This window comes from Nicotiana tomentosiformis, chromosome 9, assembly GCF_000390325.3.
Source record: "Nicotiana tomentosiformis chromosome 9, ASM39032v3, whole genome shotgun sequence".
Classification (NCBI taxonomy): Eukaryota; Viridiplantae; Streptophyta; class Magnoliopsida; order Solanales; family Solanaceae; genus Nicotiana; species Nicotiana tomentosiformis.
Genome location: NC_090820.1, coordinates 56,178,560 through 56,205,169, shown reverse-complemented (window position 1 = coordinate 56,205,169; position 26,610 = coordinate 56,178,560). Strand labels below are relative to the sequence as shown.

Sequence of the window (26,610 nt, the reverse complement as noted above, 5' to 3'; positions counted from 1 at the left end):
AAGTGACGTGGCATGAGAAAACAAATCCAAGACCATTAAAATTATACCAATGTTCTTGAGTTTATTGGACTTCCAAGTATTTCTCCATAAGTTTCAAGCATTAAATTTCAAAAACGAAAGCAAATCAAAGAATCAAAATATCTAAGTTCAAAATTATTTATTTGAGCCATTTCATCCAAAATCAATATTTATCATTGAGGTGTTTATCATGTTCACGCGAACTTGACTATATGGTCCATGCCCCATTTTGTTTGATAATAGAAATGTCAAATCATCATATCATGAGAATCAATACTGCATATTGAACATCACCTTAGCAAGACGCTCACCGAGAGTAAGCTTAACCATAGAAGCGACATGTCAGTTTTACTCCTCTAAACAGGTTACTGCAACTGCCAACCCACGCTTTTCTAAAACATTTGCAGGGTCGAATAACTCAACTCAATCTACCAATTTACAAGATCTCTACTAATGTACAAATCGATTTGCAAAAGAAGCACACTTAACCTATTTTTCCCAGTGGCGATGACCAGGCAACTCTTTTGTTATGGGGGGGGGGGGGGGGAGATAGCATGATATTTTTTCAGAGGGGGGTTGTTTGCCTGGGTTACTGATCAAGCCATAATGCCATTGTAGCTCCAAATATTTCAGGGAAATACTTGTATCTTATCTTCTTAACCTATCTGGATATCAGGATCGAGTACAGAAGCCCTTTCGTATTCCAGCTGCCAAAACAGAAAATATGATAAATATCAAGAAATGAGTTACACCTTGAAGTTTGTCTCCCTCCAAAAAAGAAATGAAGTGCTCCCTTACCGTAGCATTATCATGTTCCAATTTCATCCTCCTATATTCTTCTTGTGCTCGCTTTGAACGGAACATGGCCTGAACTCGTACAACAGACCTTTCAACACGCTCCTCAGCTTGTTTCCTACTGGCTCGGAAGAAGTCCTCCTCCACATCACCATCAGGCTTGATATCCACTGCTTGACTAGATTGAACCTGAAGACCACGAAAGCCTTTTCTCTTCAAACGCCATCTCAACACTGCCTTTTCAAGCACCCCAACAGACCAAACTATCTTGCGATACTGCTTCCGGACTTGGAAACCACGGAACACAGCCTGCATAAACCAGAGGTATGTTCCACTATTTAAATTTGTCCTGTCTACTTAATAAGATTATTTATCTTTTCAAAAAAAAATGTCTACAGGAAGAGATGTAGCAGTATCAACAGAAGAGTTACTTTTTCTTTTTCCTAAGATAAGTTGATTTCAAGAAATATTTGATAGCATCAGGTAGCATATTCAAAACAATAAAGCATCCTTTGTAGGTTTATTGCTATATTGGAGATTTAAGGAAATCAATGTGAAGATAACATGGTATGATCTCTTCTTCCAATTAATGAACACAATGCCCACCTCATCCCAGTGAGCAGATCACTTGAAATTTAAAGCAAGATGGAACACAATTCTAACTTGGATCAAACAGACAAGAAGCATTTTGAACTTCAGCCCTTCGATGGAAGAGGTGGCTCGAATTCATCAGCCAGACTTCTGAGGAAGAAACAGAAAATGGGGCAACTTACTTGAATTTTAATCGCATGTCGCCGCATGTTAAGAAAATCTTTCCGCATTTTCCAACTACGGAACCTATATTGGATTCGTGCAGCAGCAGCCAGTTTTTTCCGCGACTCATAATTGCGGAAAGCATGCTGAATCTTCATAGCTGCAACTATATTACGTGCTTCTATCTCCGGATTTGAAGACTCGACAGCTTTAGTCTGTACTTTGAATGAATGTTCTCTGAATGCAGCCTGTATACGTGCAGCAGCATCAGCAGCAGTACGATAAGCTGCCAAAGTATCCTTAAGATATAGCTCCTCCTCCGTGAAGTTTCCTGAGTTTATATGTTCAGTAGTGGTCTGCAGTGAACCACTAACATTTCCAGCCAAGGTCATATCCTTAAAGTGTGCAACTAAAGCCTTCTCCGCAAGATAAGCCCCCAAACCCTCGAAACCATTTTTAGATGCAAGATCAGCAGCAGTGGATCCACCAGGGTTCTCTGAAGTAGGGTCTGTCACCAAATTTGGTTTTGCACCGGCGGATAGAAGGGTTGCAACCATTTTCTCTCTGATAGTCGAAAATCCCAAAAGTAAGCAACCAATATGCTGAAAAATTGTAATATTCAAAATAAATGTACCCTGGTTATGTTTTCATTTCATTAAACATTTTTTCCTTTGTTTGGTTGGGGGAGGTGGAGGAAAGGGGGTGGCGTGGGTCAGACATTTTGGTGGACAGCAGTAGACGTATACTCAAATAAGAAGAAGCTTCATGATTTTTATTTTTAAGCAATCAAATAATAATGATTTCAAAACCCCTTAGCTGCACTAAGGATTACCTTCCATAATGAGCAGCCCAGTGAAGAGCTGTCCAACCATACTTGTCCCGGTAATCCAATGATAAGCCTGACCAGGAAAATGGATATACAGCCCAAGTATAACCTAGGATAGCACACAAATGGATAACTCCTTGACCTTGCTCGTCCCACTCTGAGGTTTTACACCCTCCAATAACTCTTTCTAACAGCCATTCATGAAACTTTGTTTGCAAAGACAGCTCGAACAAGCAGTCTTTTGCATGTGAGACAGGGAGTTTCCTGTCTTCAATTGATTTGATCAGATATGCCCAATTATCAGTAATGTGCGAACATTTTCGAACAAATCTCTTTGCTTCTTTCAGGGAATCTTGGTGTACTTTACTGGAAAAAATGCTTAGGCTCTTAGATGTAGAGAAGAGCAAATGAGCTAGCCTCATCTGAACTCTAAATTCATCCCAACTAGACTGTTCCTCCAGAGGAGCTGTCCATTTGCGTGCTGAAGGAGCTCGAAACTCATAGGTCATGACTTGACTGATTGGTGTATTACCGTCGAAACTCAAATACAAATTTACCAGCCCAGGGGGTTGAGGTGAAATTACACAACGATATACCCCGGACTGCACAAATTCTGCAGGAAAACAAACATCTGCACATACGCAGAACAAATTTGACTTTGCCAGTTGCGATTGTCCTCCTGGAAAATGCCCAATCACTAAGATCTGCAATGATTAAGACAATATAAATGTTGAGATCATAGCTCGAAAAGAATGCGTGCATCTAGGAACTCTTGCCTCCACCCAGTAATTGGCTACTGTATGATTTATTTCTAAAAGTTTAAGTGAATTCTCTCTCTGATAACTTAAGTGAAACTGAATTTAGCCACAGCGTGGAAAGCTGAATAAGTTATTTGTTTATTTAATTACTTTCGACACGTAAGCTAGGCATTGACTGTCACTCAATGTTATCTTATGTCAAACCAGGACATGTCTAATGAGTATTAATATTCCATTAGTACAATGAGATTGATAAATTTTCTTTTTTCATATGAATGCAAATAGAACTTCTTAAACCAAACATGGGACTGGGACATTCCTTCTCTCTTATCGCGAGAGAAGGTTTTGTTCTTGTGAACTGATGCTATTATAGCAAGGTAGCGAGGCTTTGAAGAAAAAGAACCTTTGTTTCTTCACTTGAAAGAGCCCAAGTAGGAGAGATTTCTGTTATGTTGAATATCTGCTGCATTACATATGATTGATCGATAGTTACTGAAGATTCAGGAGTCATCATCTCATCTGCAGATCCTGGAGAATCACTTATGAAGTAGTTAATCCACCGTCCAAAGCTGTCCTGAGTTTGGAGGCCATCCTTGTTCAGACTATCAAAGGAATCACCTGCACCCACTGTTGTTACTCCAGACTCATTCTTCTGAAAATTTGAAGTCATCTGACCATCCCCAGAACGGAAGGACGTGTCATTTGAAGGATTAAAATTTACAGTATCACTTCCAGCCACTTGGCAAACAAAACTTTCTAAAGATGCTACAGGTACTCTCGACACAGATAAAGAGCCATCCTGCAAATCACCATTATTAGTAGCCATACAAAAGAAAGAAATAAAAAATTAATAATACTATTTTTCACATGGAATCCAAGTAAATAGGAAGAAGTTGAATTATTTCATGGCGGAACTTGACAATTGCTAAGGATAGACTTAAACCAGAAGTTAGAGGTTAGGTTAATTAGATGGACACAATGCAAAAGCCATTTTTATATCTAAAGGCTTTTGCCAGCACGATCCTTAACATGTAGTATATAGAATAATGTGTGCATATCAACATTGACCAATATATAAATATATATATATATATATATATATATATATTTATATATAATATATTATATATATATATAATATTTATATATAATCTAATAATGAGCATTGCACGGTGTGAACAACGAAAAAGTGAACACATTTGTTATATCACTCTAGAAACTTTGGAGACATAAAACTGTGTCCAAAATTAAAATTATTTAAATTAAAAGGTTAAATCATGGTGTCCATGGGAGTAATGAAAAGGTTGCTTGGGAATATCAAACTCTGCAGAACACCAGAACAGATGACTCAGTGGCTTGACAGTTAAAATTTGCAGAACACGGAACAGATAAACTCATTGGCCTTGAAAGTTGAAGTTATTTAAAAAGGAAAAAAAGAGTTTGAGAAAAACAAGTTAAACATAAATCAACTAAATAGACAATTACTGAAAAATAATTAGCTCCAAAGTTATTTTCATTCTAACCCATCGTGTAATTAGATAATATTGATTTTGGTGCTAATTTACCCTTCAAGAGTTTTCCCTATTGCCTATGAGAAAAATATAATCTAACTTACTAAACAACAATTAGGGCCTCACATTACTTTCATTAAATTTAATCCCGTAGTATCAAAATATTGAAATAACGAGAAAAGATGAGTTAGAGAAAAGAAGGATCTGCGGAGAATTGCACTAGTGAAGCAAGCAGCATATTAGAACTGCTTACGTTGAGGCTGTAACCATTAACTTCAAATTGATTTTGTTGCCCGGCTGAAGCCCTTCCTCCCGCTATACATGGATACAAAAGGAAGGATGCATGATCAATGAATTAGGTAAATGATCAAATAAATTTCTCACAGGCTACAAGCACCAATTTTACAAGAATACACACAATACCTTCTTGAGTTGCATTTAGCTTGTTGGGATTGTCAGGTGCCAAAAGCTCATCCCACTCAAGTGTATTAATCTCAAGAAGTCTCTGTTCATGATTTTTGGCGGTCATATCCCTGTTAGGCTCTGCAATCAGTAGAAGACAGGAATTAATTGAGCCAACTCCAAAGGAGAAAAAAAAGTTTTTTCTTATTGGGACATTTCAAGATTACAGCAAGTCTGACATCTAATAGCATAAGTAGGACACAATCTTGTTGCACGATAAATTACTCAGAAGTTCCTAATAATAAAAATATCACATTATCTTCAAGAGTGATATTCTGTTGTTTTATTTATGCAGCTACAACTTAGACAGAAGGATTAAACATGATGCTTATGTCTCCACTCATAGAAGGCTCAGTTCAGGCAGTTGATATTCTACTAAATAAAATCTTAATAAGATATCATTTCTAGAAACCCCACTCTGCAATACCTAAATGTGCATGTTGGCTAGAACCATACGCCCGTTCATCTACGGAATTACATTCTTCTGATAAAACCCAACCAGATGGATCTGAACTGGAATTGGAATTAACAGGCGTGGCTGGAGAACCCTTGGCAACAGAGGTCACTGGGGAGCCCTGTGTCTGCACGGTAGACAACAACTAATTTAAAACATTCGATATATTTACAACTACTTAAAAAGGGACTTATTCCAGTACAGGAAAAAGTTCCGTTTTTGGGGGGGACAAAATAAATAATCTTATTAATAATGGGAAGATCTCCCATATACAAGCAGTATAGCAAAAAGCAGAGAATACAACAACCCAGTAAAATCCCACAGGTGAGGGGTCTGGGGAGGGTAGTGTGTACGCAGACCTTACCCCTACCCCGATGGAGTAGAGAGGCTATTTCCGATAGACCCTCAGTAGCAAAAAGCAGAGAATCTACAACATAATATGATTCTCTACAAATGGCACCCGATCTTACATACAAACTGGAAATTCATGAGTGCACCAAAAAGAAACATGGAATGCGATGCTATTCCTCAAGTATACATAGTAGTTCTCTATCCATTCAAAAGCTCTAATATTTCTCTCCTTACACAAAACCCGCATGAGTGCTAATGGCGCAATGTCCCACATTCTCCGACTTCTCCTTCTAGAATTTTAGCTAGAAGTGCCTTCTTTACTGTGCTCGACATTGCTCATTGCAGCTCTAACCACTAACATCTCATACCACAAGCAAGGTGATAACCACCTGAAAATGTAGGAGGAGGTGATCCACATCTTCATCAAAGCATTTGCACATAAAGCAACAACTAACATATGTAATCCTCTTTCTCCTCAAATTCCCAGCTCTGAGGATTTCTCCCCTTGCTGCCCACAAAATAAAAAAGCACACTTTTCCCGATTCCCCACAGATCCAAACCTAAGAAGTGCAGAAAGTTCGACATATACAAAACATGTTAGTGCTTACAATCACATGCACAAGACATGTTAGTGTGTTATCTCAGTCAATTTTGACATAGGCGGAGTTACCAAAAAGCACCTGTCCTTGGGTAATTGGAGCATGCCAGCTCCAGCTCAGACAAGTGCATAACATACCATTATACAGAATTATCAGTCTGGAGGCGCACTTCCGCTCCTTTTTTTGGGATAAAGAAGTCACTCACCTTCCTTTTGTTATCAACTAAGAGGTGAACATTACACAACAGAAAGTCGGTCCTCTTCCAGCTTTTGAACAACAAATATATATTATCTATCATTGTTCTTTAGTCAGAATCATATAGAAAATGAATAGGAAAAAAAATGAATACAAATTCACACTGCATGAAGATTATACCACCATCACCATTGTTCCCAGTTCCCTCTCATTCCCCACCCCACAACCAAAAAAACAGGAAAAAAGAAGGAAAAACAAACGTTTCCAGACTAGATCCATATAAGTGATATCTACTAGCTGGGAATAGGTTTTAGACTTGTTACAACAACAACATACCCAGTATTATCAGGTTTTAGACTTGTTGTAGAATGTATATATATATTTGACTTGTTTTTCACTTCTATTTTCTTTGGTATGATGATGATACGAGTTGAAGTTAAATGAAGTGAGCCAAAAATATAGAAGTGCATATATGAATGATAAGTTATTTTCACAGGAAGTCTAAACAAGGACAACAAGAAACTGGAACACGCAGACAAGGATATGTATTGAAGAAGGATATTTTTTCATAAGTGATATGTATTGAAAAGTTGCCAAGATAAAGGAAACAAACCTCCTGAGTTTCGCGATAATGAACAAGGACTATGTGTTCAAGGGACCTGATACAAGCATAGAAATGGAAAAAGTCAAACTCAAAGGATACAAGTTGTTTCATATAAGTGGAAACTGTATGCAAATGATTTATCATTGCCGTTAACTGGAAAAAAAACAAAGGGGAAACCCTTTATTGGCTTGATGCTAGCAGCAACAAAGTGTATTTCATACTTGTCAAGTAGCCAGTAACATCTCCGAACAAAGGTCGGGTGATCTTCTCCATGTGCATAGTATACATGAATTCGTTCTTCGTTACCAACCTGCACTAAGAAAAAAAATGAATTTGACCAGCACAGAAAAGATTGCAAATCTCACCTCATGATCTTGAAAGTACATATCTTCTGGAAGAGAGCAAATTAAATTCAGAAATAGAGAAGAGGACAAAAGGACATGGATGAGAAGAGTACAAAATTGAAACCAAAGAGTGCATCTCTACTTTTCAGGGGAGACATTCTATTGTATGCATTGAGCAAAAAGATTAACAACTCTTATGCATCAAGCTATAAAAGATAATTCACGCTTGCAAATTGCAAAAATAAAGCACCCATAGTTCTGGTGTAGGAATGACAAAAGAACATGCTATAAAAAAAGACAAAAAAAAGAATGAAAAAAACTTGTACTAACAATACATTTTTTATATTAACCAAAGGTTTCACAGAAAGCTAGTTAGACTTTACCAATTATAATCCTAAAGCAACTAGGATTACTAGAAACTCTCCTTAGCTAGATGAATGCAGATTAACATTTGTGCATTGCATTGGGTCATTTTGCATCTAGCTAGGTCTATTCAATCATTTTTCGAGCGCCCCGAGAAACAGAAGCACAACAGTATCTGCTGGTAATACTGGAGATGGTCTTAGTTCCATGAGTCTTTGGATACACAATTGTTTGGTTATGCGGTTTTGGTCTCTGGTTATTCCCTAACGCAGAATTAACTCCAACAATGATAAAGCTGATCATGGGCATTCTAGCTAGTTTGTGAATGAGCTCCACCATTTCTGCACAAATATGTGTTTATTCTAGCCACTTCCAGTCCTGTAGCTGCAGTAGATGAATAATTGACAGGCCACCTACAAACTTGTTGCGAGGTTCAGTACTGTGCGATTAGAAGTTTCGTTGGATTCTATGGGTTAGTGTGACAGTAAGCTCTCACCCGCCAAGGTGATGCAATATAGGAGAGAATGTGATTCAAATGTTCATATATTTCCGATGTCTCATATCGATTATGTCTAAGTCAGGCTTGTAAATAGCGCTGGCATCAGCGCTAATAGCGTGAGGCGAGGCGATGCGAGCTTCCATCGCCATTTTACAGTGTAGCGTAGTGTTTTCAAAGAGGCGAGCGCCTCTGCCTCGGTAGCGTGTGGTGACCTGTAGCGTTGCTTTTTGCAAAAAAGAAAAGAAGAAGGCAGCAGCAGCGATCTGCGATGAAAACAAAAAATTAGGGCTCGCGATTTCTTTACTCTTTCTCCTTCAGGTCGACAGCAGACCTACAGCAGACCAGCGATTTCCTTTCTTCTTCAAGTTTCTTCATCAGGTATGCTTCTCTTCACCTCTTTTCTTCTTTCTTCTTCTCCTTTCTTCTTTCTTCTTTCTTCTTCTCTTCAGTCTTCTTTCTATCTTCCTTTTTCTTCTTCTCTTTCTTTTTGTTTTGGGCTCTATTTTTTATCACTGCTGCTGCAACAGAACAGAGTCCGTGTTGCTCTATTTTTTCTTCCTTTTTCTTCTTCTTCTTCTCTTCTTTTTTTTTTTGGCTCTGTTTTTTATCACTGCTGCTGCACTCAACAGAACAGAGTCTGAGAAAAGCTCTGTTTTTTCTTCGGTTCAAAGAGCTTCTTCAGTTCTTCTTCTCTTCTTCTTTCTTTTTTTTGCTCTGTTTTTGTTTTTCAATTTTTCACAGCTTCACTTTGGGCAGAGGCAGAGAGCTTTATTTAAACCTGAAATTTCCTCCTTTTTTTCAGTTATAGAGTTAGAGTTAATTGCATATTGACTTGATAATTTTTTCCTATAAAACAGTATTGAAATGGCATCATCCGATGGTAATAAAAGAAATGATATAGCTTGGAATTATGCTAAAAAGCTCATCAAGATCCGCAATTAAATGTGTGCTTTATGAAAAAACATACTATGGTGGAATAACTCGTCACAAACAACATTTGATAAGTGGATTTAAAAATGTAATACAATGTCCTCTTTGTCCGCCTGAGGTTAGGGAGGAAGTAAAAGCATTTGTTGAGAAGAAAAATATGACATGAACTCAAATGAGTCATGAAGCATCGGTGAATCTTATTGATGAAGATGATGAAATGGGACCTCATCTCCCCCCAACCCAAAAAAAAAAACTCAAAAGATATCTTCAAATAGTTCTAGTGGGTCATCCACGGCGCGTACGGTGACAAAAGGTCCTCTCAGTCTTTATTTCTCGGCAAAACAACAAGAAAAGGGAAAAGGTGATTCTGGTTCAGGTTTAGAAGCCAAGAAGATTTTGAGGGATCGCGCCGTAAGTGTCTTTGCAACATGGATGTACGATGCAGGGCTCCCTTTCAATTGTGTTTAACTACAAAAATTTTGATAAATTCATGGAGGTCGTAGGACAATATGGCCCAGGAATGAAGCCTCCTAGCTATCATGAAGTTAGAGTAACTCATGGCGAAGAAGATAGACAAAATTGTTGAGGAGCATAGAATGGAATGGAACAAGTTTGGATGTTTTATTATGATGGATAATCGACAGCACGGAACAGAAAAATGGTCATAAATGTGTTGGTGAATTCTCCAAGAGGGAGTGTTTTTTCTTGAATCTTACGATGCTAGCAACTCTTCTACGGATGCAACCAAAATGTACCAACTTGTTTACAAAGACTATTGATAAAATTGGAAAGGAAAATGTTGTACAAGTTGTTACCGATAATGCTAGTGAGAATGTTAGTGCGGGTAAGATGATGCAAGCTATGTATCCAAACATTTATTGGACTCCATGTGCTGCCCATTGTATCAATTTGATGTTTGGTGACATATTCAAGGAAAACTCATATGCTTCAGGTAACTTTAATATAGTTATCTTTAAAGCTTTAACTTTATTTATACTTATGTCCTATTAAGTATTAACTATAAAATTGTTATTGTTACTTTTACGGTTTTCACTAAGGCCGTCAAGATATATTCTTACAACAGTCAGAGGCCATTGTTGTTGAACTTGATGAGGAAATTCACAAAGGAAAGAAATTTGGTGATACCGACCAAGACTAGATTTGCAACGGCTTTCTTGACTTTGCATAATTTTTACTTGCAAAAGAAAAACTTGAGAAAGCTAGTTCTTTCAAATGAATGGAAAGTTAATAGATATGCAAAGGAAGCTGCGGGGAAAGAAACTGTCAAAATTCTTATTTCTCCATCATTCTGGAATGACGTCGTTCGGGCTCTTAAAGTTGGCGGTCCATTGATTAGGGTATTTCGTATGGTGGATGGGGAGAGAAAACCACCAATGGGCTATCTTTATGAAGCTATGGATAGAGCTAAAGAAACCATTGAAGCGTCATTTGAGAGAAATGTGAGGAAATATGAGAAAGTTTTTGAGATTATTGATAGCAGGTGGTCGAATCAACTCCATCGACCTTTGCATGCAGCAAGCCATATTCTAAACCCGGGATTATTTTACAAGAATAGTTGAGATGGCACTTTAGATTCAGAGGTGTGGGTTGGATACCATAAATTTCTTGAGAAGTTGGTCCCCGATGCAGCGATGGTAGATCAAATATGGGAGGAGTTTGGTAGGTACACACAAGCAGATGGCCTATTTGGTTTACAGGCGGCCATTAGAGCCAGAGACATAAGGTCGTCAGGTAACTAACTTTAATATAGATATCCGTATAGCTTTAATTTAATTTATTTGATTTATTTATACTTATTAACTTTTAAAATATTTTTCTATAGTTGAATGGTGTATGAAATTTGGTCATCAAACTCCAAACTTGCAAAAGTTTGTCGTCAAAGTACTAAGCCTAACTTGTAGTGCATCTGGATGCGAGAGAAATTGGAGCGTATTTGAGCATGTAAGAAGCAGATTTATTATATTATTATATTCTATATTGTATTATTATTAGTATCTATTAATTAATCTCTACAACTTATGCACACATTCACTACAAGAAAAGGAATAGGTTTGAGCTATCGCGTCTCAATGATCTAGTGTATATTAATTACAATAGAACATTGAGGCGTCGCTATGAAGCTCGCGATACCATTGATCCAATTTTGTTGGATAACATTGACGAGGCAAATGAATGGTTAACTGGAGCCCCCCAAAATCATGAAGATGAACAAGTGTATGTAGGAGATGATCTCAATTGGGGTACTGTTTCTATGGTTGCTGGAGTTGAGGAGAATATCTATGGTTTTAGAGGGAGTTCTTCAAGTTCAAATAACAAGGGAAAGGGAGTAGCTACAAGTTCAAGCCGGTCCCTAATTGATGAAGACTCTGAGGATGAAGAAGATGATAGCCAATATAATGCTAACATTCTTGAAGTTCAAGAATTTGAAAATCTTGAAGAAGAATAGATGTTGCTTGTTTTAGACTTTTAGTTTATGAATCTACTATCACTATCTATTGAGTTTTTAATTTTTGAATTGATATATTTATTAATATATTATTGCTATTGAGTTTTTAGTTATATGTATAATATTTTATTTTTTTGTATAAATTGTCGCTTCACATCAAAAAGGCAAGCACTTCGCTGCTCGCCTCTCGCCTCAGTGAAGCGGGCCCTCGTCGCTATTTGTCGCCGCACGCTATCCAAAACGCGGGTCTAAGTCTGTATTTCACACCACCCAATGACTTCTACTACATGCAGTAATCAGCCTCAACATCTTTAGTCCAAATCCAAACAATAACAAAAGGTGTTTGACTGAATATTCGGCCGTATAAACTTTAACTCCGCCTCCCTTATCTTCTGCCATTTAACACTCATGCATAGCATGTGATAGGCTACAATTTTTTCTCAATAAGTCTAAGGGAGCTGTATCGACAAAGGTTGCCAACTTTGTACACGGGGAACAAAAAATGCCAAAAAAGTAGAGCTGTACAGAACGAGTAAATTCGTAAAAACATTCAGCAAAAGTAAGTTGCATACAGGATTTCTACGATTAAGCCACAGAGATAAAGTGGAGCAGAAATTTCTTATATCTTCTTAAATTCAGGTGTTAGATTTACTTCAATGATACTTATAACAGAAAAGAAGGCAAAGAAATTTCAAAAGCAACTATAACCAGAAAAGGCAGAAACCAGAAATATAGCAGAACAGCAGTAACAAGCAGCACCTCTCCTTAGATGTATAACAAGCAAGGTAGCAAACAATTATGGGAAATATGACACACTCAGGATCATTTGACACTCACTTTTAAATGTTCATGAGCTTCTTTTACTGTTTTCCCGTCCTTTTTCTTCTTCCAGTTATGACCGTCTTTCCGGAAATTCCTGAGCATCTTGCGATCAAACAACACGATTGTGCCACCTGTTGTAGTGGAACAGGAGAATATTATAATAAATCAACAGAACCTAACATGTCCTAGAAGTTCTTTTTACTGATGTCTTTATTTAAATAAGTAAAATATTATTCACAAGTAACCCCAATCACTGAGTTCAGTGCTGGGTAATACTTGTTTACTGATCCGTTTCCTTTAATACTACACTCATATGCACAAAACAAGAAAGAAATCATCGCAAGATGAAGACCATAAAAGGGATTCATGCTTAGAGTGGCATTACTCGTCGGCAAGTTCACAGGCTTGACAAAGATGTTGAAATACTTGTAGTTGCACAATATTGCATGAATCTCATTTGGTCGGAGCCACCTCATCTTTGCTTCTTCCATTATACTGGGAATATCCAAATCTACGCAAGCAACAGAAAATATCACTTTTAATCAGCAAGGATGATTCAAGAAAGTAAATCAACCAAAAGTCAAAGACTACAAGCAATAGCGGAAAGGTCAGAGGCCAATTCTGATCTGAACTTAACAGTGCCGTGCCTCTACACGATTACTTTGTGCATCCATCTAGTCATTATAAAATCAAGGGACCTTTTCTCGCCATCACTTCGCTCTCATTTTCCAGGAATCAGGAGCTCGTGGTTTATTTCCATAATGATATGGCTTCCTAACTATCATAAAAGGAAAAAGAGTTCTGGCTTCACACACATTTAATTAATAACTTGTTAGAAACACTTTCACACTAGATGATACTTCATTCACCAAAGTGGCCGAGGAAGAAACATTTACTTTGTTCTCATTTCTGAGTATCACCACAATTGGTCTATTTTATTTTATTTTTTGAATGTCACAATTGGGCTAGTTTGTCTGATTTCTGGAACTTGAACAAGCGATCAGATTAACAAAAAGATTTGGATGAACATATATTTCATCCAATCCCTCCACAAGATAATCTGAAGTACTATAAAAGTTAAGTTAGATCCAATTTACCAAAAAGAAAAAAGGGATATAAAATCCAAATTAGGGATGAATGGTTAGTTCTTTAGCATGTCATGTGTGCCCTTGCATCTCACACACACTGACATATTAACTGCACTACATACTTTTCAAGAGAATCAATAGTTGTAGTGCTATCCGTTAAAATTTTACATTTTTTCACTATCCTCAATTACGGAGGACATGGCTCATCTTCATATTACCGACGACATGACTCTTGATAGGAGGGTGTAGAGGTCGAAAATTAGGATAGAAGGCTATTAGGTAGTCGAGCGTCTTTCCTTCCCATACCAGTAGCACTAGTATCATTCTCATATTTTCTTATTCTAAGATCTCTATTACTACATGATATTTTTTCTGCTTCGATTTTTGTATTATCTTCTTGTTGTTACTGCTTCTTTTTCCATGACTTCTTCACTACTGTAATTTCTTTTCTATCCTATTGTGACTTAGCTTTCCTTGAGCCGAGCGTGTTCGAAAACAGCATCTCTACCTGCACAAGGTAGGGGTAAGGACTGCGTACACACTACCTCCCCAGCCCTCACTTGTGGGACTACACTGGGTATCTTGATGTTGTTGTTATTATTGTTCATTTTATAGTAAACTGAGTTCCTTTTTTTCTTGATATGCAGTTTCCGGATTGACACAAATCTATTACTGAACCGTGCAAAGCAACATCTATCTTCATGTCTAACTTAAGAAAAGGACATTAATTGAATTTATGAAAATCATAATAAGTTAATATGTCTACTAGTTGGGAATAGGTTTTTGACTTGTTAGAGAATCTTTCTAATATATATATATATATATATATATATAAGTTGAGCTTAAATGAAGAGTGAGGATTCATATAGCGGACCCCAACTTGTTTCTGACGGAAACATAGTTGTTGTTGTATAATAATATAATATGTCATTCTCATGCACTTGTCATATAATGGTCGATGAAGCACCCAAGAATTTGGCCTAGCGGTCAATAAAATGAGAAGAAAACCATGGGAGACCAGGGTTCAAATCCCAATAGAGGCAAAAAAAAAGTGGTTTCTTCTCATTTAACCCGGTTAAATACTCTGAGGTATACACAACTTTGCCTAAAACCACCGTTATCCAAAAAATGGTCGACGAAATTACTATTCAGGAAAATTTAAAATGTTGATATATTTTAACCAGCCCATCAAGTTGCCAAGTCTTCTTCTAACTTTGATCCTCAGACCTCAATCTCATACGATTGTTTAGTCAAAATCAAGGAACTCCTTACTTCGATAAGAACTGATCTTGTATTATAATTATAATATAAATTAAGAGGCTTAACGCATGGCAGACAGACTTTCATGAAATTTAAATATGGAACAACAAAAACATCACTTAACTATAAGTATAGTTCTTCAGGCATCATTTTCTTCAGGATGGATTGAAGAAATGCAAATGACAAAATACAGCTTATTAACCACTGTAATGAATACCAGGAAACCAAACTTCCTGTGCACTATGAAATATGTCTTTTCTATTCGTGGTGCTAGTGCTTAGACATATAACCAATTTTCATATACAAAATTGATATTATTTAATAATATCAACCATTGGCATAAAGTTCAGCTCCACCTATGTTCCTAGAGCATAGCAAATCCCGATTCTGGCTAAAGGAAGGTTGCGGTAGGTTGAGAATCGTGTGAAATAAGTACAATTATATGCATCTTAACTTAGTTGTTATAGTGATTATATTCCAACAAACTTTATATGCCACATTCCAAGGAATTACTCTTAGCATTATAAGTCTTACATGAACCTACTTTAGTCTTTTTGGTACCTGATTCAGAGTTAACCCCTAAATTGCAATGAAACTGCTCTTTTGTCACAAGTACACAACCAAGCATTTCTGCATAAACTAGCAAAATCAAAGTAACAGATATAATACCTTGCAGAGTGCGGAAGCCATGAATATCCGACCCAGCGAGTTGTCCTGCTCTGCTGCTTTCCATAACGTAATAAAACTCAAAATCCCACCAAACTAAATCATTCAAAGTTAGAATCTTTACCCCAAGAACCAATACCCCATCTAAAAACCCATGAATTTTAGGAGCTAAATAATAAAGCTTTGTGAATGATCAGTCAAAACCCCCCACCAAACCAATCATTCAAAAATAGAATCTTTACTCCAAGAACCAATACCCCATCTAAGAACCAATCACACCCGCGAATTTTATGAGCTAATTCTTGAAATAATAAAGCTTTGTGAATGATTAATCAAAACCCAATATGCTGCTTTCACATAACATAACATAACAAACTTCCAAACCTACAAAAATTATCATACAAAGTTGGAATCTTTACTACAAGAACCACAAACCCATCTAAAAACCAATAAAATCCATGAGCTAATTCTTGAAAAATAATGAAGCTTTTTCAAAACCCACCAAACCAATCATTCAAATTAAGAATCTAATTCAATGAAGCTTTGTAACTGATCAGTCAAAACCCAATTCAGATGTGAGTCAGCCTATGACCAGTAGTTCTATAATGAAAGCGCATCAATAGCTGCTTTTTTTGTCTGCACAAAGTGTCAATATATAATATAATATTGGAGTAACCTAATCCCCAAAAAAATTAGTCTAACTTTGGGTGGAATTCGATTGGCTAATGGGGACAACATACGGGTCGGATCAATAAATGTCCATATCGTTCGTATTAACGATCCACGGAAAAGATTTGTTGCAGCCGAACGGAGGCTGACACGCAAACTATATCCGGGTACATGTAGACCCCATATGACTTTTCTGTGATTTCCCACTCTCCCTTTCTTCTTTTTTCTCTTTCAACTCTCTAATGAACTCTCTAAAATACTTATATCCATTTATTAAATTAAAATAACTTTCAATTATGAATTATTTAAGTTTCACTTCACAATATTAAATAATACTGCTACCGTTTCATTTTGCGTGACTGTATTTGGATTTAAGATAAAAATAACTTTTATCACGTACCATATGTATTATTAGAACTTGGTTTTTCAAATTTGTCATAATTTTTTATAGTTACTAATTTTTCGGCACGTGCATTGCATGTGTATGCCGAATCATATAGTCTACGATTTTTTGTAACATAATATTACAACAACAACAACAACGATCCAGTAAAATCCCACAAAGTGTGGTCTAGTGAGGGTAGTGTGTACGCAGACCTTACCCCTACCGATGGGGCAGTGAGGCTATTTCCGATAGACTTTCGGCACAGGAAGACGGAAATAAAACAAGAATAGACAATATATTAGTATCGTCAGCAGAAACCATAGAAATAGTACAGCATCATAAAACCCATAAAATAGATTGTATGCAATAACAATAACCAGTAATCAAGGCCCGGAGCTATGAAAAACAAAAAGGATAATGTGGACACAACAATAACCACTAGCCGTCTAAGAACAACCCTATCAAACCAGCCTCGCCCCCGGTATAAAGTAGAAAAAGCTCGACTACCCCTATCCTACAACCTTAATGCTCGACCTCCAGACTTTCTTATCAAGTTCCTCGAAAATCTGCAGTCGTGCCATGTCCTGCCTGATCACCTCTCCCCAATACTTCTTAGGCCGCCATCTACCTCTTCTCGTACCTACTAAAGCCAACCGCTCACAACTCCCCACCAGAGCATCAAGGCTTCTCCTCCGCACGTGCCTGAACCATCTAAGCCTCGCTTCCCGCATCTTGTCATCCATAGGGGTCATGCCCACCTTCTCCCGAATATCTTCATTCATAATCTTATCCATCATGGTGTTCCCGCACATCCACCTCAATATCCTCATCTCTGCTACCTTCATCTTTTGGATATGAGAGTTCTTAACCAGCCAACATCCTGCCCCATACAACATGGCCGGTCTAATCACCGCTCTATAAAACTTATCTTTGAGTATCGGTGGCACTTTCTTGTCACACAGGACTACAGATGCTAGCCTCCATTTCATCCACCCCATCTCTATACGGTGAGTGACGTCCTCGTCGATCTCTCCGTCCCCCTATATGACATGTGATCCAAGCCCCACGCCCATGCCTTCTTCCATCGACTCAGTGCTGAACTTGCACTCCATGTACTATATCTTAGTCATGCTCAACTTGAAACCCTAAGACTCGAAGGCATGTCTCCAAACCTCCAACCTCTCGTTAACACTGTCTCGGGTCTCATCAATCAAAGCTATGTCATCAGCAAATAACATACAACATGGCACTTCCCCTTGAATATGGTGTGTCAGTGCATCCATCACCAGAGCAAATAAGAACGGGTTAAGCGTAGATCCTTGGTGTAACCCCATAACTACCGAAAAATGCTCTGAGTCGCCTCCTACAGTCCTAACCATAGTCTTAGCTCCATCATACATGTCCTTGATCGCTCTAACATAAGCTATCGGCTTGCCTCCAGACATCTCCAGAGCACTTCCCTAGGGACCTTATCATACGCTTTCTCCAAGTCAATAAACACCATGTGCAGATCATTCTTCATATCCCTGTACTATTCCAACAACCTCCTAATAAGATGGATAACTTCCGTAGTCGAACAACTCAGCATGAATTGTCGGATATAGACACTATCTTCCCCACCCTCATCTCCACCACCCTCTTCCAAACTTTCATGGTATAACTTAGTAACTTAATACCCCTATAGTTGTTACAACACTAATATCACATTTGTTCTTGTACAACGGTACCACTATACTCCACCTCCAGTCATTTGACATCCTCTTCGTCCTGAAAATAACATTAAATAGCCCAGGCAGCCACTCCAAGCCTGCTCTACCCACATACTTCCAAAACTCAACCGAAATTTCATATGGCTCGGTCGCTCTGCCCCTACTCATCTTACGCATAGCCCCCGCGATCTCCTCCACCTTAATGCGCCTACAATAACTAAAGTCTCGGAGACTCTCTGAATGCCCCAGATCCCCTAGCACAATATCCTGATCCCCCTCCTCATTAAGAAGACCATGAAAGTACGTCTGATATCTCTGCTTAATCTTAGACTCCCCCATCAATACTCTATCGTCCTCGTCTTTGATGCACCTCACTTGGTCCAGATTCTGAGCCTTCCTCTCCCTCGCCTTAGCCAGCCGAAACAACTTCTTATCCCCGCCTTTTTCCCCCAATTCCTCGTACAGACGACCAAACGCTGCATTCTTAGCCTTCGTGACCGCCAGCTTCGCCTCCTTCCTCGCTACCTTGTACCTTTCTTTATTCGCTCTCCTCTCCCCCTCGCTTGTGCTCCCTACCAACTTCACATGCGCTACTTTCTTCACCTCTACTTTGCCTTGAACTACGTCATTCCACCACCAGTCACCTTGATGCCTGCCAGAGTAACCCTTCGATATCCCTAGCACCTCTTTTGCCGCCTCCCTAACATAGTTCGCCATCGTTGACCACATAGCGCTCGTGTCCCCACTACTCCTCCAGGATCCCATAGCTGATAACCTCATCTCCAACTCCTGGCTTTATCCTTAGTTAAGGCTCCCCACCTAATCCTCGGTCGACCTCGAGCATACCTCTTCTTCCTCCTTATCATAATACCGACGTCCATTACTAAGAGCCTATGCTAAGTCACGACGGTCTCACCCGAGATAACCTTGAAATCCTTGCACAATCCTCTATCGTACCTTCTGAGGAGGAAGTAATCAATCTGAGTCTTCACCACCGAACTTTGTAAAGTTACCAGATGCTCCTCCCTCTTCGAAAAACTCGAGTTCGCAATCACTAGCTCGAAAGCCTTAGCGAAATCCAACAGTGAAGAACCTTCTTTGTTCCTATCCCCAAAGCCGAAACCACCATGTACCTCTCCATAGCCACCAGCAACCGACCCAATATGTCCATTGAAATCCCCTCCTATAAATATCCTCTCAACAGGTGGAATACTATGCACAATCTCGTCCAAACCCTCCCAGAAACGCCTTTTAACCTCCTCATCCAAGCCCGCTTACGGCCCGTAAGCACAAACGACATTGAGGGTACACTCACCAATCACCAACTTAATAAACATAAGTCTATCATTCACCCGCCTAACCTCAACCACAGACACTCTAAGATCCCTATCCACCAATATTAATACTATTAAATTACTATTTCAAATAAAAAAAATAACTTGACTTAGAAAGTTCATTCCAAACAAACACTTAACTTTACAAACATATAATTAATTTAATCCAAACAAAATAATCTATGAATGTAGCTTATATAATGGCTAAAGAAGCAAAACATAATATTAAATATATGTAACAAAACTTATGCATATATTCTACCCTCCCAAGATTCTACTTCGTGAGATTATACTAGATTTTTTATTATTGTTGTTGTAGTTGTTGTTGTTGTAGTTGTTATATAACAAAATCGCTTAAGTTGATACTTTAATATTTTAAAAACAAAACTTTGTATGGTTCATTAACGGAAGAATTAATTGGGAACATCCTATTTGGTGATTAACTTAAAATATCTTATTTTAATGTTATTTTTGTTAGAATAAATCGTGGAACAAGAACAACAATAGCGTACCTGTCAATAACGCAACGAAAGAATTGTTGAACTCACCACCAAAATAATATCCCTGAGTCGTACGCTGATTCTCTTGGAAATGGAGTTTTATCTTTCATCAATTAAATGCCCTAACTTGTGTGTATTTTTCGTGTAGAAGGGATTAGTCAGAGAGAAAATTCCTATGCTTAAGAAGTTCTGTCTTTTCTCTTTAACATAAATAGGCAGAGTAATAGCGGTTAAGGAAGATAACTCACCACTCCCTTTTGTACGTTTACTTTAGTGGGAGTTCGTGATTGTGTGGTAACTTCCCTTAACCTCTCCTACTTATATCTCCTAACCGGGTCGGGTCAGACCACATGGAGCGATCCATGACCCATAATCCAACATCTCCCACTTCGCTCATAGTGGGCTAGACCGATGTCTTTGACACACAATTCATACTGGCAAATAATCGGTGCGACCTGCGAGCACCAAGAGCTGTAACATTCCAAAACCAGTTAAGGTCGTACTAAAGTTCTATGTAGAAATCCAATCACATACAGAAAGAATTCTTTACTAGCATGAGGATCTTATTACTCCAATACCCCAGACATCATTTGCTACTCCTATAGTTTGTTATCCGATCCCTCATCCTCGAAAAGAGGTGAACTCGAGTTCATGTATAACTTTATCCACAATTACACTTGTTACCCTATGGTATGTGCAATGGTCGACCTATGAATACAAGTTATATTATTTATTTTAGTTGTCTTCCCTTTCTACTCAAGACTATCCATCCCAGATCAACTACTTTCCTAGACATGCACTGCATTGTCGAATCACTCATGGCTATTAGTGACAAGCTAAAATAGGAACATCGATTGGCACTTCAAGAAACAGTAAAAGGTCAAAGGGTATTCCAATAAAATTTAATATAATTTTTGGGGATCTCACACAATGAAGAAGTAGGGATCAATTCTTCCATTATCCCATTGGTCGTTAGCACACGTGGTATGAAACACGTGTTACGGTATTCTCACCATATATTAGTGCGCATGTATAATTGTTTTACTTATTCAACACCATACAGATCTTGGTCTAGACACCTATAATCGTCTTAACCCAAATTTCTCACTTCAATAATCCTCAATCCATCTTCTTAGAAAAACTCGCATCTGGCTTACAAAACAAGTCATAATTGAATGGTGGGATCTGTAAGTCTGACTAATCGTCAAGACCGACCTTTACAAGTGAAATATGACCTCGCATTATTCAAGGTTTTTATAAGATCTCATCTCTTCACGATTCTGTCACGACCCAAAAATTCAACTAGTCGTGATAGCACCTAACCCCAACTCGCTAGGTAAGCCAATTAACAACAATCCGATTCAATGAGATTTACTGAGAAATGTAATAATAATATAACTAAACTTCTATACAAAGAATTCCCAAGGACTGGTAGTACAAATCATGAGCTTTTGAGATTTAGAGTTTACAAAATTGGAATGAAATAAATATATCATCTGTTTGAAAGATACATGAACATATTAATAATTCTAAAGCTACCAAGAACAAAAGGCAGTTATGACCGGAATGCATATACATCTTCAATGCCAGCTCCTGCCATACACAACAACATCAACATCCAAAATCTGCACGCAAGGTGCAGAAGTATAGTATGAGTACAACCGACCACATGTACTCAATAAGTAACAAACCTAACCTTAGGTTGAAAGTAGTGACGAGCTTGGACAAAGGCCAGAGTCCAACACCAACAGCCAGGAACAACTCATAGCAATATAACTAAAGCAGTACAAGTAATAACTCAAAGATATAATGCTCAGCTCGTTCACAGTTCCTGAAAAATAGGCATGTTTTTCAAGTATAACAGTAAAACCCAAATCTTTCACCGAAATCACCAAAATATGAGTAAATTTGAAAACTATGATTTTTCCCAAAAACTTTCAACAACAGATAAGATGTTTCATCATCAGATGGCATGAGGAAAGTACATCTCTATGCCTACATGTCAATGTGTATGTGAAGTCATGAATATCACAATGCCGTACCACATGAGGAAATACATCTCAATGCCTACATGCCAAGTATGCATGCCAATTGTAATGCAATGCAGTAATACAACCATATGCATACTCTCGGAGTATCAATTTGCTCACTCTTCACAGTTACTCAGTCCTCCCAATAACTCGGCACTTGCACTCGCGTTCAGTAGGTACCTGCACTCACTGCTGGTAAGTCAGAATTCGGAGGGGCAGATCCTGCCCAAGTGCTAATATAAGTCAATCATGGCATAAATCAATAAAGCATGTTGTCGTGTGCAGCCTGATTCCATGAACATTCTCATAATCAGGCCATCGGCCTCACTCAGTCATCATTCTCTCCGATCTCTCGGCCTCACAAATCTCATGCCAATCGGCCCAAACAATGATAATATGATGTGAGACAAATGATATCAGAGACTGAGATATGATATACAATGAATGAGTATGACTGAGTATGTAATTGCAATTTAAGCAAATAACTCAATAGCAGAAATGACATCAGTGGGTCCCAACAGGATAAGCATATAGCCTAAACATAGTTTCTAACATGGATCACAACCCAATTACTCTAGCACGTAGAAATTTCATAGATAGAAACAAGATTAGGTCATTATACAGTATCACATAATCAATCGAGTCATAATTCACACGGTGCACGCCCACACGCCCGTCACCTAGCATGTGTGTCACCTCAACACCAAACACATAACACGTATATTCAAGGGTTCATACCCTCAGCACCAAGTTTAGAAGTGTTACTTACCTCGAACAAGCCAAATCTGATACCGAGCAAGACAAAACAATACTCTAGAAATGCCATCTTGCACGATCCGACCTCCAAACGGCTCAAAACTAGCCAAAAGCAACTCAAGAACATCAAATAATGCCAAGGAAAACAAACTCAATCGATAAAGGTCAAATCTTTAATCAAAAGCTAAAAGTCAACCAAAACGTCAAACACAGGCCCGCACCTCGAAAATCGGCAAAACTTACAAAATCCGACAACTCATTCAATCACGAGTCCAACCATACTAGTTCACTCAAATCCGACTCTGAATCAACGCTCAAAACTCAAAAATTTACTTTATAAAATTTTAGACAAAAACCCTCAATTTATCTTTTGTAATCATCAACCAAACGTCAAAGCGAGGATAAATTCATGAAATATAATCAAACCTGAGTAGAGACACTTACCCCAATCCATATGGTGAAAATCGCCTAAAACATCGCTTCAATCCGAGCTCCATAATATGCTAAAATGGTTGAAACCCCTGAAAATAGAGTACTTATAATCACTGGACAAAAATACCCTACGCGATCGTGGGACATTTTTCGCGATTACGAAGAATAAACTCAACAGCCTCCAAAAATACCCTACGTGTTCGTGACATAGTCCTCATGAATGCGATGCACAATAGCTCCAACCTTACGCGAACGCATTTTCTACTTCGCGAACGCGAAGACATTTCCCCCAGTCCCTAGCTTCTCATCTCAACTCAATGCGAACGCGGGCTGACCAATGCGAACGCGATGCTCAAGCCTCCAAAGGTAAGCGAACAATCGTGCCTTTTGCCACCAATCATGCCTTGTATCTTTCTATTGACCCATCCGCTTTATGCAACTTTGAGAACCCATTTGTTCCGAATGGCTCTATGCCCAGGCAAAAGGTTAACTAGATCCCACACTTTGTTGGTTTTAATGGACACTAATTTTTCTTTCATTGTTTTTATCCACTCATCTTTTTCAGGGCTCGATAAAGCCTTAGTCACAGACTTTGGCTCATCTATTTCGGTGGGATATACCAAGAAAATGTAATCTTCAATCTTATAAGTACGTTTGGGTATATTTTTCCTGGTACTCTTTCGTAGTTAAAATTCAGATTCGTTAGAAAGATTTTGGGATTGAGAATTCCCAATCCCACTCGGATCAAGAACAAGATCCTAATCAATTTGATTATCAACTGTGTCAGAAGACACTTGCTGACTATCTGAGTTCAACCTTTCAGAAAAGGGCTCTCCACTCTTTACCTTGCCCTTCTTTGGAAAATTATTTTCCAAAAATGTGACATCTCGTGATTCAATCTCGGTAACACTTCTATCCTATAATTAACCAATGAACACATACCCTTTTGAGTATTATGAATATCTTATGAAGATACATTTCTTGATTTTTGGACCTAATTTTTCAAACTTGCTAAAAGAATCTTTTACATATGCAGCACCACCCCAACGTCGTAAATCGTTTAAGTTTGGGTTATGACCAGTCCATAGCTCATAAGGAGTGGAAGAAACTGATTTAGAAGGCACTTTATTCAATATGTAGGTTGCAGTCAATAACGCATCTTCCCTAAAGGAGATAGGTAAATTTGCATGCGCCATCGCCTTATCATGTCCTAGTGTTCTATTCCTCCTTTCTGCTACACCATTTTGTTGAGGTGTGTAAGGAATAATTAATTGTCTGGTGATGCCTTTTTCATTACATAATTCTTCAAATTGTTTTGATAGATATTCACGCCCTCTATCGGTTCTTAAGATTTTAATCCTTTTGTCTAATTGATTCTCAACTTCATTCAAATATTTCTTAAAGCATTCTAGTGATTCAGATTTATGAGAAATCAAATAGACATAACCAAAAAATCATCAATAAACGTAATGAAATATAAAGCACCAGACCTAGACCTCACATTCATTGGACCATAGATATCATAATGGATTAATTGCTATGGAAAATCAACTCTTTTAGCCTTTCCAAATGGTTTACGTGTAATCTTTCTGGAAAAACAATATTTACAAGTTGGCATTTCAATTTTAGAGAAATAAACTAAATGTCCTTCCTTAGCCAATCTATTCATTCGATATTGTCCTATGTGACCTAATCGTGCATGCCATGTAATAATATCAACACCATTATTACTAGAATAACATGCCATAACACAACAGTCAACATAATAGTTATATGCAGAAGGATTACAATCTAACACAATAAAACCATTATAACGATGTCCAAAACCATAAAAGATATTGCCTAGAGTAATTCTAAGACCATTGCGGCTAAAGTTCAAATTGAAATCTAAATCTAAAACAACAGACACAGAGACTAAGTTTCGTCGAATCTCTGGAACATATAGGACGTCATGCAACATCAAAGATTGGCCACCACACATGTCCATTATGCAAGTGCATATCCCCTTGACTTCAAGCTTTGCATTATTTCCCACATATATATGCTTTGATCCATGTGAAACTCGACGAAACTCTATAAATATTTCTCTATCACGGCTCACATGATCGGTGGCCCCTAACTCTACAATCCACACAGGATAAGATTCAGTTAGTAAAACAGTGCTAGAAACATATATAGCACTAAGGGATATGTTTTGAAATGCTACCTTTTTCGGCTCAGTGCACTCACGAGAAAAATGCCCTGGAACTTGGCAATTGTAGCACTCCATCTTACTCTTGTCTTTCTTCTTGTAGAACCGCTTTCCTTTCTTGGAATTTGGATTGTTTATTTTCTTGGAGGATCCTTCTCCAGTATCCTTACCCTTTCCGTCATTTTTTTAGTTTCTCTTGTGCTTGAAGCTTGATCTCTTTGTACCACTTGTTTCTACCACAAAGGCATTAGGTACAACTTTAGCAGCACCAAGCCGCTCGTCTTCAAGCTCCACATGACGGGTAACATCAACAAAAGTTTTGATGCTATCATTGTAGGTCAAGTTAACCTTCAGATGTTCCCAATTATTGGGAAGAGACCGAATCACTGCCTGAACCTGTTGCTCATCTGAGAGAACATGACCAACACTTTTGAGCTGAGTACCTTAGATGTTGCTTGACACTATATCATTACGCTTTTTGTACGTGTCAAACTTGATTGTCAGCTGTCTAAGGCGAGTCACAGTTGTACCGCCATAGGGCCTCTCTTAAATGTGCCCACATGGCTTGAGCAGTAAGATATTGCTCACATTCGTGGATGAGATTATCAGCAACTGAACTTACAATAATTCCACGTGCAATGAAATCTTTCTTTTTTCAAATATTGTAAGTTTTCCAATCCCTCATGTGTTGGGCAGTGTTACCCTCCTCTGGGCGGCTCATAATATGGTTAATACTTTCAAGAGCATCTTGGTCTTCGAGTACATACCACATCTTATGACTCCAGATGTTATAATTTTCACCATTCAATTTGTCACCTTTGTTCAAGTCAGCAATGATA

At 38.1% G+C, this 26,610-nt stretch overlaps 3 protein-coding genes and 1 long non-coding RNA gene across 4 annotated transcripts; all 4 read right to left on the bottom strand.

The window, feature by feature from the left end:
- Nucleotides 1-279: 279 nt before the first annotated feature.
- On the bottom strand, nt 280-16,593 carry LOC104102909 (calmodulin-binding transcription activator 5). The gene is made up of 13 exons (XM_070184367.1): nt 15,769-16,593; nt 13,137-13,262; nt 12,767-12,882; nt 7,548-7,636; nt 7,336-7,381; nt 5,551-5,704; nt 5,085-5,204; nt 4,915-4,976; nt 3,554-3,949; nt 2,399-3,096; nt 1,587-2,130; nt 817-1,122; nt 280-725 (listed from the first exon to the last, which is right to left on the bottom strand). The coding sequence occupies exons 1-13, from the start codon at nt 15,830-15,832 to the stop codon at nt 675-677; spliced, it is 2,772 nt and encodes a 923-aa protein (XP_070040468.1). The 5' UTR covers nt 15,833-16,593; the 3' UTR covers nt 280-674.
- LOC138898325 (uncharacterized) lies at nt 6,006-7,329 on the bottom strand. Its single transcript, XR_011410806.1, has 2 exons — nt 6,211-7,329; nt 6,006-6,154 (listed from the first exon to the last, which is right to left on the bottom strand). It is a non-coding gene; the product is annotated as an uncharacterized lncRNA (long non-coding RNA).
- A 735-nt stretch (nt 16,594-17,328) lies between the features above and the next one.
- LOC138898823 (uncharacterized) lies at nt 17,329-17,817 on the bottom strand. Its single transcript, XM_070184927.1, has one exon. It carries the CDS (start codon nt 17,815-17,817, stop codon nt 17,329-17,331), a length of 489 nt encoding a protein of 162 aa, XP_070041028.1.
- A 663-nt stretch (nt 17,818-18,480) lies between these two features.
- Nucleotides 18,481-19,245, bottom strand: LOC104102913 (uncharacterized). Its single transcript, XM_009610757.1, has one exon. It carries the CDS (start codon nt 19,243-19,245, stop codon nt 18,481-18,483), a length of 765 nt encoding a protein of 254 aa, XP_009609052.1.
- Between the last annotated feature and the right edge of the window lie 7,365 nt (nt 19,246-26,610).